At 34.2% G+C, this 14,442-nt stretch overlaps 2 protein-coding genes across 2 annotated transcripts in view; both read left to right on the top strand.

The window, feature by feature from the left end:
* Window positions 1–14,442, top strand: part of LOC7468359 (UDP-glycosyltransferase 88A1) — a 64,011-nt gene that overhangs the window by 2,934 nt on the left and 46,635 nt on the right. The window lies entirely within an intron of this gene.
* On the top strand, window positions 7,857–10,063 carry LOC18097541 (UDP-glycosyltransferase 88A1). Its single transcript, XM_024599172.2, has one exon. It carries the CDS (start codon window positions 8,151–8,153, stop codon window positions 9,579–9,581), a length of 1,431 nt encoding a protein of 476 aa, XP_024454940.1. The 5' UTR covers window positions 7,857–8,150; the 3' UTR covers window positions 9,582–10,063.

Genomic DNA, 14,442 nt, shown 5'->3' with positions numbered 1-14,442 from the left:
GAGAATGAGAGTCACCACCTGGTATTTTGGGCACTAGGAACCCTAACTGGTCTTAGAGATTGAGCACGGGAACTGGTTGTGTAAAGAAAAGGTATTAGCACCCCAAATACGCCCTACCTAAGCTGCATTGTTTTATTGTCTGATATATGCTAAGGCTTCATTATCTTTCTACTTATTGGTCTGTCTATGGTTTAAGAAAAGTCATCCTCAATAAGGAGATCCTTATCTTATCGGATAAAACCTAACCGTTCTAACGTCAGTAAAAAACTACATTTTTTTTTTAATATCGGGAATACGCTTTACGTATAAATTCATAATCTCAGACCTAAAAGAAAACAAAATATTTTTTGGGTATTTTTGAAATATTGGCCTAGTTCTCGTGACTTTAATAAATTGGTTATTAAAGACAAAATGCATGCTAACACATATTTTTTGAATTTTTGTTGAATAAAAATATGATTTTTTTAGATACTTGGCCGTATGCATAAAAGCAAGATATTTTTTGTTTTTTTGTAATTTTTGCAATGTTTCGGCTAAACCGGGTGCTTTAATACCAGATATGTATCTTTATAGTATAAAAATACAAACCAATATTAAGTAAAATTCATTTGAAAAATACGCGGGAAAATCACAAATTTTCTGAAATGTTTTTTTTTTATTTTTTTTGAACTGTTCATCACACGAACAGTGGATACGAGAGGTGGCAAAGCAGAAGGAGGGAGAGAGGGGCAGGGGAACTGACCTGCGTTGGCTGCTGTGGAGGCTCATGATAGTGTCCGCTGGTGATGGTGGCGTTGCAGTTGCGAACTGAGGAGCTGAGAGCGGCCGACCGACTTTTCTTCTTCTTCTTTGCTTCTTTGTTTTATTCTCTTTTTTTCGTTCCCTCCTCTTCTCTGATTCTTCTTCTATTTCTGTAGTGGCTGCTTCCAACGACGAAGAGAGAGAGGCCGGAGAGAGAGGTTACTGTTCTTATCTTCTCCTCTATTATCTGGTTTTTTCTATTCTTTCCCTTTGTTCTCTCGTCGGCTTTAATCTTCCACACTCTCTCCCTGGTTCTACTGGCAGTTGCTCACGGTGCTACTGGTGGCGGTGGAGAGGAAAAAACAACGATGGTGCCTAGGGGGTGAGGAACTATTCTTCTTCTTCTCTGTGCAGAGACCCCTAGTCTATGTTCTTCTCTTCCTCACGTCCGTTTTTGCTTTCTCTCCTTTGTCTCTCAAACAAATCTTCCTCTTCTTTCTCCCATTCCCCTCTGTTTCAGTTTCTCTCTTCTCTAAAAAAAATCCCCTTCTATATGGTTACTCCCCTGTATTTATAAGAGGCAGGGGAGAGGGGCACCTTACCCTTGTCATGGAGTAAGGTAAGGTGGCACTGTCTTGGAGTAGAGTAGGGGGGCTGAGCATGGCTTTCCTGGTTTTTCATCGTTGTGGTAGGGTATGTGTGGGTATGGGTCGTGCGGGGTTTCCTGTGCGAGTGGGGCAGAGAGAGAGGGAGTGGTGTTGCAAGGGAGATAAACTTCTTCTTCCCCTGCCTCTGCATGTCTAGGGGAAGAAGAAGATCCTTGGTGCCGTTCAAAACGACACCGTTTTGGCTTTTTTCTCTTTTTTTTTTATGAACAGTACATGAAACAACGTTGTTTTGCCCAAACATGTCGTTTCTTTTAAAAGGAAATGGCGCCAAAATGTGTCAATTTCGAATTAGTCCTTCAATTTGCGCGCTTTTTCCATTTTGGTCCTTGGTTTCAGATTTCTTCAATCAAGTCTCTCATTGGCCATCCAACTTCAATATTTATACCATTACGCCCTTGATTTGATCCAATCAACTCTTAAAAAATATAATTTGACTCCAGAACTTTAATTTCTTCCTATTAAAGCCGAAATTGACTTAAAAATCAATTTTTCTTGCAATCAAACCCTCCATAAATTCAATTAAATCTTCAATAAAATTTAATTGAATCCATAAACATCTGATTTTGGACTTTTCTTCCTCAAAATTGAATATTCTTGGTCAATATGGCTCTCATCAATTAACGATATACTACCAAATTTCAAACCCTCTATAAATTCAATTAAATTTTCAATAAAATTTAATTGAGTCCATAAACATCTGATTTTCGACTTTTCTTCCTCAAAATTGAATTTTCTTGGTCAACAGGGCTCTCATCAATCAACGATATACTGTCAAATTCTAATCTTTATATTTTTGAACTTCCTCAACCAATTTTTAACCATTTTTTGGGCGCTCTAACATCTTTTTTTCACTACTATTTTTTATTTATTTCTTCCAAATATAATTTTTTGAATTTGTTTTTGTATTTTCTCCTTTTTTGTTCGAGGACCCAAAAATAGGTTACAACATCATGGTCACCCGGGCCCAAAATAATATTTTCTGTCCTAAACAGCTCTCGATTACCTCCAAGCACCCTCTTGCCCCACCATTGGAACCAACCTGTGTCTTAGGCTTTCAAGGACCCTAGGTGGGGTAAGGCCATGAGAGATGAATTTGTCGCACCCTTACGAGAGCGCGACATTGCGACGACCCTTTTCGGAGCGGGGAAATGATGTCGGGATCTTTGTTTTGTGAAAAATAGAGTCGCCACCTAGTATTATGGTCACTAGGAACCCTAACTGGTCCTTAGAGATTCTAAGGCAAGAGACTGGTTACATAAAGGGACGATTTTAACACCCCCAGTACGCCTTACTTAAGGTAAGCTGCTTGGTGTTTAGTTTGCCTTATAATTGCTATGGTGTTGGTGTTCTCTAATCAATTTTCCTGGGACGAGTTTGCTATGATGAATGGATTTTGTTTCAAAGTCTAAAAGAAAGAACCCTAAGCCAATATGGATCATACCTTTAGATATGTCTATAGAGTGCCAAGGAGAACCGATGCAAATCTCTTGAAATCTGTGTTTGATTTGAACCAAATTTACAACCTATGAATTAAGAGACAACTAAGATAGAAATCTAAGGAGATTCAATATGCTTAAAAGTTTATTTTTTCCTTGGTATTTCAAGTGTTCGCGACTCGTAAATCAGTTTTCCTAGGACGAGTTTGCTACGATGAATGAACTTGGGTTCAAAGTTTAAAAGAAAGAACCCTTGGCCAATATGGATCATACCTTTAGATATGTCTATAGAGTGCCAAGGAGAACCGATGCAAATCTCTTGAAATCTGTGTTTGATTTGAACTAAATTTACAACCTATGAATTAAGAGACAGCTAAGATAAAAATCTAAGGAGATTCAATGTGCTTAAAAGTTCATTTATCCCTTAGTATTTCAAGTGTACGCAACTCGTAAATCACAAGGAAGAGAAACAAAAAACTAAGTTAGAAATCTAAGGAAATTTAAGGTGCTTTAAAAGCCTATTTTTGCCTTAGTATTTCACACTTTCATGACTCATAAACTGTGGAATCAAAATTTGAAATGTCCCCAATTATAATTGAGACTTCTTTCAAGGATGGGCAATTAAATTGTTCTAAATAACATTTTGGGTATAAACCTACCATTATGTTAAAAATGAACAAGTTGGATTACTCTTAACAGTATTTTAGACATTTACCTTTCATAGGTGTCTTTGCCCTTATATTATTAAAGGATAATTACTTATTATTCCTAGAAAAATATTTTGGATATTAACCACTTGGGGTTTCTTTATCCAAATATTATCAGTGAATAATAATAAATTACTCCCAATAATATTTTGAATATTAACTCATTTTGGGATTTCTTGTTCCAAATATTAATAGTAAATAAAGACGAATTTCCCCAAAAAATAAAATTTTTATATTTTTGGAATATTGGCCAACACCCTTTGAAATTTACAAACATGTTGTAAAATTCAAAATGCAAGAAAATAATTTGTGTGTTTAAGAAATACATGCTAAAACATATTTTTGAAATCTTGAATATTTATTTTTTCAGAAAAAAAAGAATGTTCAAAATATTTTTAGAGTATTGGCCGTATGCAGCATACAAGAAAACATTTTTTTTGTCAAAACACAAGCATCACAGTTAATCGCAATTAAAAACAACAAACCATGCGCATATATTCTCAAAATTTACAAGAAAACTGAACAATTAAAAAAAAATCAAAGATGGCCCCTCGAAGCCAACTCTCCTCAAATAAAATTCGATCCATCAACTTGTACTCAAAATCTTATAACAGCACCCTTGAAGGAAAAAACTTGAAGAGCATGCCTTTGTACCACATATATCACAGGCTACAACAAAAACAACACGACCAATATTTTCTCTTCATCATTCCTGGAATCATTCAACATTTTCATTTTGTGTCTTGTTTCACCTCACGAGCGCATTTAATTCGTTATAATATCTACCATATGATTTCTCTCTCTCTTACTCTCTATCTCTTTATATCAATTTCAATCCCAACATCTATTATACCCATTATGGCTTTTCCATATAAATCATCGAACTCGTCATGTTTTCGGTCCAATTTTGGTTTATAAATATATTCAACTTACATATTTCTTGTGCCCATTTCGGCATGTTCCAATGTTTCTTTAGATTTTGAGTAAAATCTCCCCTTATCATGAAACCTACCATCATTTTCAAAATATTCATATCCGATCCATCTTCAAATAATATGAATACCATACATACATCAATCTATTTAATTCATCAACCTAATCTCATTTGGCCACCATAATTAAGGCCAAAAGTCATTATCTATCACTATTATTGGCATTTCATTACACTGTTATAATTACCACCAAATTCTTATCATGCCAGCAACAACACAAAACCTCAATACAACATATTTACATTATTAGTCATAATTTCTTTGACATCCTCCATGTGCATAGTACACGATTCTCAAATTGTACGTATCAATTACAATTCATCAATTAATTCAATATATATATATATATATATATATATATATATATATATCATTGCATTTCTCAAGTGTATAACACCTACCATGTTTAATGAACTTCTATTTTCACGTCCCAAGCGATACGATATTTGCCTTCATCCTTCACAAGGATTAGATCTTCATCAATTTATTTATTTATTATTATTTCTTCAATAATCCATAACAAGAACACAATTTATCATTTTTGTTTAACAGTAAAGTATCATCCAACATTCCATTTATAATCTGACAAGTCAGTCATCCCGACAATATTAACACCACACAAGTAAGTTTAACTCAAGTTGCATATTCCGGTCATTAGAAAACAAAAATGATGCCACTAGCCCATTACCGGGTAACTAGTTCCTCCGCTCATCTTATTCCACAATTTCCAATCAATATTCGTCTCTTCAAGGCCGAATGAATAATCCTATATCAATTTCAGAGTGAAAAACACTTTGAAAAGCAACCGCTACCACACTCTCATATACCTCTTATATCAATTTGTTGATTAGAATTGTTGGATAGCCATGCCAAATACCTTCTTAATTTGCTGCAAAATGGAGATACATGATTGGATTTAAAAAACAAATTAGAAACTTGGATTTGATTTTTAAAGATCTTAAGGTGATATACTATGAATTTTTTGCTTGGAATTAACTTCGTTTTTCTCCTCGAATGTTAGTTTTTAAAGACCTGGGGTGCGCAATGGCATAGGCTTGCCATGGCCAGCCATGCGTCATTTGAATGCTAGCCTTGCTTTTTTTTTTTTTTTTTACCTTTTTAATTATTTTCATAAATATATCGATTTTTATGTATTCTTTTTATAAAATTATAAATTCATTTAAGACTTAATTTTCTCCCCTTTTAGAGATTCGCATCATTGAATTATATTGGGTTTTTATTACAACATTTGAATATAATAGTGGACATTAAAAAACTAGGATCTAGAAAGTATATAAATAGAGTTTATTATTTATTTATATCTCAACTGAGTTTAATAAAAATAAAAAATTTCAAAATACATACAAGATATTATATATTTTGATAAATACTTTTTGAAATAAGTGTGAATATTAAGGTTTTAAAATTAACCGCTCTAAGAACATAATTTAATTATATATCATTATTATGTGCATAATTTATAAAATAATTTTTAATCATCATTTATATATTATTAAAATTGATCCAACCCAATAAATTTAAGGTGTGTGATGTGATTCATATATCGATTTCAATATATATATATGGAAATATTTGAGAACCTTTCTAATAATGGTAAAAAAAAAAATTCAAAATTACATGACAAATCATATACTAATTTACTTTACTGGTTGTCTCGGATTTTAAAAAATCTCTTATTTATTGTAAAAAGGGTCTCTAATATAAGAATTATTGGCAAGAGACATGGCAAGTGGCGTAACTGGACTGAGCAGCCAGCAAACCATTTAGCTCAATTGATATTTATTTATTTTTTCTGTGTCAATTCTTCTCTCTTTTTTTTTTTTTTAAGAATACTTTACTTTTCCATTAGAAAAAAAATACAAAAATTAGGAAGAGATATGTATCCGACAACAACAAATCATATGAAAATGATTACTTTGTAACGATCATGATAATTTCTGTCAAGGTACAATATATGTAGAATCATACAATATATGTAAAAAATTCTGTTTGTTTTTATATTTTAAAAATGTTTTAAAAAAATTAAATATTTTTATCTTTAATTTTTTTAAATTAATATTTTTTTTGGTATTTTGAAATTATTTTGATGTATTATATCAAAAATAAATTTTAAAAAATAAAAAAATAATTTTAATACATTTTCAAATAAAAATATTTTAAAAAACAATTTAATATCACTTTCGTATCCTTTTCATCATTGAACATTCATGGCATGGAGAGTTCCACACTGCTTGGCTTGCTCGTCTCTTTCTTACCTACCACATCAATGGTCGAGCAGTTGAGATGAGAAAGAGAGGAATGCTTGATTTTTGTACAAAGCCTAGTGAAGAAGGCTTGCTTTGTACATTTTTGTACATAGCGTAGTGAGGAAGGCTTGATTTTTGTACAAAGCCTGGTGATATTGGAGGATTATAAGAAAAAAGTTTTTTAATAATTATTATTATTTTTACTTAATTTAGGATAATTTGTTTCTTTTATGATTTTTTCTTTTATTTAGTTTAGAAAATCAAGTATTGACGAAATTAATAATTTTATTTTTCTTAGTGTATTTATAAATTTTATTATTTTTTTTTTGGATTTTCTAGTTTGTTTAAAGTTTGTTTAAGTTGGTTTTTAAATTTATTTAAGATATTGTAAATTTTTTAAAAAAGTAAATTGTAATAAATTTTTCACTTCATGACCTCATATTCTTATGTTCTACCCTATTTCAACCATTGTAATCTATTATTATTATTATTATTATTTGCTATTGTCGTGTTAGTTGTGTTCTCAGCAAGTAAATTATTGATACATTTCTTTAAAAATAAATAAATAAATAATAAACGCTTGCCTTACCTTACAAAACACTGTAGCACTCCATTCCCTGTTCATATAGTGCTTGTTTTTGTTCTATCTCTCAAGAGGGAGAGCAATGGAGGAGGCAGTAGTTCTGTACCCATCACCACATGGATGGGCTCGAATCGGTTTCTTTTTTTTTTTTGATAATTTTTATATTAATTTATTAATTATCATTATATGTTTTATTTGTATTATTAAAATTATACTAACTTATTAAATCCAATTAAATTAATGACTCGGTCTCGATTGTTTTCTTATCCGAGAATACTTACGAAGTGGTAGCTACGTGTCAAGGAAAGATAAACGCAATTGTCTTCTTTTGCCTTGAAAATTTAGAAGATGTATCTTGCGTACTAAAACACATGGATTCTGACGTCCTACTATATATTGAGGTTTAACTGGTAGCTAGGTTGCTACGATTTTATTGTTCTAAGAAATTTAGGTTGCTACGATTTTATGGTTCTAAGAAATTTAGGTTTAACTGGTAGGTTGCTACGATTTTACTGTTCTGGCAGAGTACAAGAAACGAAGATGAAAGACTTTGAGAACGATTATGTAGTAGCCTAGTAGGTATATAGACAAATCATTGAAAACTGGTGCAACATCTTCTATCTGACCCTATTTCATGCTCAGATGGTGTTTGTGACATTATTCCTTTCTTTTTGAAACTGCTCCACAGATTGCTTGCTCTCTCTCTTTCTGTCTCTCCAAGTACACACAAAGGTATAGGAAAGGGTACGAGCAGCCATGGAGGAGGCCATAGTTCTGTACCCATCACCACCTATTGGCCATTTGATATCTATGGTGGAGGTAGGGAAACTCTTATTGACCCAAAAACCTTCCCTTTCTATTCACATACTCATCACTTCTGTGCCCTATGATTCTGGCTCCACTGCCCCTTACATTGCCAACGTTGCTGCCACCATTCCCTCGATCAAATTCCACCATCTTCCAACTGTAACCCTCCCTTCTACAAAAACCACCCATCATGAAGAACTCACTTTTGAGGTCCTTCGCCTCAGCAATCCTCACGTTCGTGAACAACTATTGTCCATTTCAAAAAACTACACCATTCATGGACTTGTTATGGACTTCTTTTGCTGCGCTGCTCTCAATGTTGCCAAGGAACTCAATATCCCTGGCTACCACTTCTCCCCTTCTGGTGCTGGTTTTCTCGTTGTTTTCCTTTATTTCCCAACCATTCATAACACCACCACAAAAAGTCTTAAAGATCTAAAATCCCTTCTTCATATTCCCGGTGTTCCACCAATTCCATCGTCTGACATGCCAATACCGTTACTTGATCGCGACGATAAGTCCTATGAGAACTTTTTAGATTCCTCAAGAAGCTTTCCCGAATCAGCAGGTATTGTCGTAAACACTTTTGCCTCACTTGAAGCCAGAGCTGTGAAAACATTATCAGAGGGATTCTGTGTACCCAACAACCGCGCACCGCCAATTTATTGTATCGGACCATTGATAGCCACTGAAGGTCCTAAAGATGATGCAGGCACTCGCAATGGTACTACGCTGGAGTGTCTAACATGGCTGGACTCGCAACCAGTTGGAAGTGTTGTTTTTCTATGTTTTGGTAGCTTGGGGCTGTTCTCCAAGGAACAGTTAAGAGAAATAGCTTACGGGTTGGAGAGAAGTGGTCACAGGTTCTTGTGGGTGGTTCGGAATCCACCTTCTGATAAGAAAAGCGTGGCACTCTCGGCACGTCCAAACATTGATTTAGACTCATTGCTCCCTGAAGGTTTCTTGAATCGAACCAAGGAGAGGGGACTCGTGCTGAAGTCGTGGGCTCCGCAAGTAGCAGTGCTGAACCATCCATCGGTAGGCGGGTTCGTAAGTCATTGTGGATGGAACTCGGTGCTGGAAGCAGTTTGCGCAGGTGTGCCATTGGTGGCTTGGCCACTATACGCAGAGCAGAGGCTCAATAGGATCTTCTTGGTGGAGGAAATGAAACTTGCATTGCCGATGAATGAATCTGACAACGGATTTGTGAGTTCGGCCGAGGTGGAGGAGCGAGTTCTAGGGTTGATGGAGTCGGAGGAAGGTAAGTTGATTAGGGAGAGAGCCATAGCCATGAAAATTGCAGCACAGGCCGCATTGAATGAGGGTGGTTCTTCTCGGGTGGCTTTGTCTCAACTTGTTGAGTCATGGAAAGACAAATGAATTTATTATTCCACATGTTTAGAGGCTGGAATCCACTAAGAAACACGATGCACCATATAAGGAAATAACCACAACTCCCGCTCATGCGCGGTAGGTGTGAAGATGGTGTTTATTCTGTGAAACTATGCCCTTCCTCATCTCAAGCTCATGCCATTACCTTTGCTGGCACTCGTGCCTCCTTTGATCGCTGGTGTCATAGGCTGGGTCAACCCAGTTCCAAACTTTTGTCTTCTTTTTTTCATAGTTATGACTTACCTGTGTCGTCCTCTTATTTTTTTATTTTCCTGCGTTTCGTGTCAGTGCAGTCTTTATTGTCCTGCGTTTCATGTTGATGTAATAAGTCGCATAAATTGTCTTTTAATGTCACTTTCCTTATGAGTCATGCTCCTCTTGAATATTTGTATCCTGGTGTTTAGGGACAATCCTCGCGGTTCCGATGGCTACCATTATTATGTATTTTTTATTTATCATTTCATTAAGTACTGCTTGTTTTTTCCTATACATAATAAGTCAGATGTATCTTTTATTTTTGTTCACTTTACCATTATGGTTGAAAATCAATTTTCTAAAAAAAATAAAAAAATTTATTCCGACAACTGTGGTGAATTTATCAAACTTAGACCTATTGTTGCTGCTCGTGGTATTAGCCATTTTACCATTGCACCATGACACGATCAAAAGATTGATGTCTTATCCCAAGTGCAGGAGTGTCAAAGTAATAAATAACCCGGCAAGACCGGGGTCGAATCACAGGGAGGTGAACTATATAAATTACAAATAATATATATATTTAATAAAACAAAGAGTTTATGACAATTTTATAGGATATTGATGTAAGAATTAAACAAGGATAAAACAATTATCAAGGTTAGAGGATCCACTAATAGTATTTCAAATAAGTATAGTATAAACTCTTTTTATTACTCAACTGCAAACCACACACAAAGGAGGTTCCAATCGGATTATAAATTGTTAACATTATTACATTAGTTATCTTATTCAAATAATGTTAATACTTGTAAATGTTGTCAGGTATTCATGATATTAATTTATGTTAACAACAAATCAAGTTCTTTTCATAGCACAGGTGTCGGTTATACCATATAGTTAGGCTATGAAAGTGCAAAGTATTTGTTGTATCAAGGGTTATATGATTAGTACTTAAAAGTGCATTCTCACTAAGGCTTTATAATATCAAATTGCACTTAAAGTATCATTAAATTCCCTAACTTAAGCATGTTTTATAATAACAAGTCTGATAATATAAGATAGCTTTAATTTATGATAAATGCTCATTTTAAATGCAAGCTTATCACATAAATCAAGAGATTGATTGATGAGTTCAACTACTGAAATTGAGAAGACAAAGAGAAGGTTAAGCTTAGAAAAGAGATGCTGGTTCAGTCCAAACTGAAACACTGTTCAATCATTGGGTCATATCGGGAGCTGTAGATCTTGAATTTCAATTTGGTTTATATGGCTAGAAAGCTAAGACATAGGCCTAAAACATTCATGAGGAGTCCAAGACTCAATTCTGCTGTTTGGAAGTCCAAATCTTAGCAACAACGGAGAAGTCAGAATCTGTCCTGCAGCCCAAACACTGTTCAATGTTCAGCCCATATCTTGAGTTCTAGAAGTTCAAACTTAACCGATTCTTTTTTTGTTGGAAAGCTGAGACAATTTCCTAGAACTTTCATAGGATAATTTATTCAAATTCTGATGTTAGCAATGATGTTTTGTTCAAACAAGAAGATAAGGATTGTCACTAAGTCAAGATGTGGCCACCCACTCAACAATTAGTCATCAAATCAATAGTTTCAAATTTTAGCCTATAAAAGGAGGCATTTGCCATGCATTTATGCATCTTGGTTTTCAGATCAAGATCATGCTCTTGCTTTCTCTCTTTATATTCTTAAGTTTTGTTTATATTAATCTCTTGTTTATGCTTTTCATTTCCTTTCATTTATTTAGTTAACTTATATATTATTTATGTTTTTATCTTGTTTATTTATGTGTCTCTTCTTCATTATGTTTAACTAAGTTTATTATGTTAAGGTGAAAAAGTTACACTAATGGTGTAAGAATAAGTATAGTATAAACTCAACATGGACTTTAATGTTTGATACTAACATGTTTTGTATTTGTTATCTTATTCATTTTTAATACTTTGCTTGTTAAATGGTTAATCTAGATTTATATTGTATAACCCTTGGTACAACAAATACTTGGCACTTTCATAGCCCAAACCGTATGGTATAACTGACACCTGTGCTATATAAGGAACTTGATTTGTTGTTAACATAAGTTATAATCATGAATACCTGACAACATTTACAAGTATTAGCATTATTCGAATAAGATAACTAATGTAATCATGTTAACAATTTATAATCTGATTGGAACCTCCTTTGTGTGTAGTTTCCAGTTGAGTAATAAGAGTTTATACCATACTTGTTTGAAATACCATTAGTGGATCCTCTAACCTTGACAATTGTTTTTATCATTGTTTAATCCGTATATCAATATCACATCTCAAAGCTCTCTTCAACTTATAATTATTATTATTATTATTATTTATAATTTATATAGATAACCTCCCTGTGGTTCGACCCCGATCTTGCCGGGTTATTTATTACTTCGACACTCCTACACTTGGGAGAAGACACCAATCTTCTGGTCGTGTCAAGTTTTTGGCGCCGTTGCTGGGGAGGTAAATTCTTGAATAAATTATAATACTTATTTTATTTTCTCTTTTGACTTTTCATTTTATCTAACTTTTGTTTCTTTTGTTTTGTTTTGTTTTGTTTGGTTTCCTTTTCTTTTCTTTTCTTCCTTTTATTCTCTTCCTACACGTGGATGAGAGTTTGGTCACGTACATTAAGTGGTAAACTTTGTAAGGTATCCTCATCATTTTCAGAAAATATGGTCGAAGAAGATAATCAGTCGCTTCATAATGAGAATAATCATGTGAGAACACTTAGAGAACACATGAATCCCACAAGAACAAGTGCACCCTCGTGTATAGTTTTTCCTCCTGATGCGTCTCATTTTAATTTTAAGCCAGACATTATTCAACTTTTACCTTCTTTTCATGGCTTAGATCTAGAAAATTCATACTTGCATTTGGGAGAATTTGAGGAGGTCTGTAACACCTATAATGACTTAAACTGTAGCATGAACACCATTAGATTAAAGCTTTTTCCTTTTTCATTAAAAGATAAAGCTAAAACATGGCCATAAAATTTGAGACCAGGATCCATTCGTGCTTGAGATGAAATGCAACAACAATTTTTAAGAAGTTTTTTTCATCTCACAGAACAAACTCTTTCAAAAGACAAATCACCACTTTCACTTAAAAACCAAGAGAAACATTTTACCAATGTTGGGATAGGTATTGAGACTTGCTTAATACTTGCCCTCATCCTGGTTTTGAAACATGGAGATTGGTTTCATATTTTTATGAAGGGTTAACACCTAGAGATAGGCAAATGGTTGAATTGATGTGCAATGGAACTTTTGAAGATAAAGACCCTAATGAAGCAATGGAGTACCTAGATTTGCTAGCTGAAAATGCTTAAAATTGGGACACTACATGCACTTATGAGGCACCAAGTAAAAGTCAACCTCATATATCTAGTGGAGGAATGTACAACCTTAGGGAATATCATGACCTCCAAGCCAAGTTTGCATCTTTAGCTAGAAAAGTCGAAGCACTAGAATTGAAAATGAGTGATCAATTAAAATCTGTTCAAGGAATTGTATGTCAAATCTGTGAAACCAATGAACACTCAACAAATGACTGTCCAACTTTGCCTTCTTTCAAGTAATGCCTCAATGAACAAGCTCATGCTTTAAACAGTTTTCAAAGGCCCAATCATAACCCATACTCGCAAACATATAACCCTGGTTGGAGAAATCACCCAAATTTCAGTTGGAAGAGTGATAACAATAATGCACAAACTTCACAGCCATTATTTCAAGCACACCATAATTTCCAAAATTCCCATGGATATGCACCTCCTTATGCTCCACCTCCTAGAAGAAATCTTGAGGAAACATTGCATGTGTTCATTGAAAAGCAAGAGACAATCAACACTCAACACTCAACTTGCTCAAACCATGACAAATTTTAAAGATACTCTTGCAAAATTCACATCTACTCTCAGTTTTCAAGAGAAAGGTAAGTTTCCATCTCAACCACAGCAAAATGTCAAGGGGCAATACAATGCAAATGCAAGTAATTCTGGAAGCCACCATATGGATCAAGTCAAATCAATCATTACTCTACGCAATGGTAAGGTTATTGAAAAACCCACTCTTGAACCTTGTGAGAAATATGATGAGTCAATCTCTGAGGGTAAGGAAGGGGTTGAATCTGAACATTACAAAGAAAAGACTGATTCCCCGCCAGTACTTCCATTTCCTCATGCCATGACCAAACAAAGGAAAGTCAATCACAACTCTGAAATCTTTGAAACTTTCAAACAGGTAAGGATCAATATACCTTTGCTGGATGCTATTAAACATGTACCTTCTTATGCTAAATTCTTGAAAGACTTGTGCATTGTGAAGAGAAAATTGATCTTGATCTTGATCTGAAAACCAAGATGCCTAAATGCATGGTAAATGCCTCATTTTATAGGCTAAAATTCAGAACTATTGATTTGATGACTAATTGTTGAGTGGGTGGCCACATCTTGACTTGGTGACAATCCTTATCTTCTTGTCTGAACAAAACGTCATTGTTAACATTAGAATTTGAATAGATAGTCCTCATGAAAGTTCTGGGCAATTGTCTCAGCTTTCCAACAAAATAAGAATTGGCACATTTGAATTTCTAGAACTCGAGATATAGACTGAA

This window comes from Populus trichocarpa, chromosome 4 (genome assembly GCF_000002775.5).
Source record: "Populus trichocarpa isolate Nisqually-1 chromosome 4, P.trichocarpa_v4.1, whole genome shotgun sequence".
In the NCBI taxonomy this organism is placed as follows: Eukaryota; Viridiplantae; Streptophyta; class Magnoliopsida; order Malpighiales; family Salicaceae; genus Populus; species Populus trichocarpa.
The sequence above is the reverse complement of the archived record's forward strand: the minus strand, read 5'-3'. Positions and strand labels throughout refer to the sequence as shown.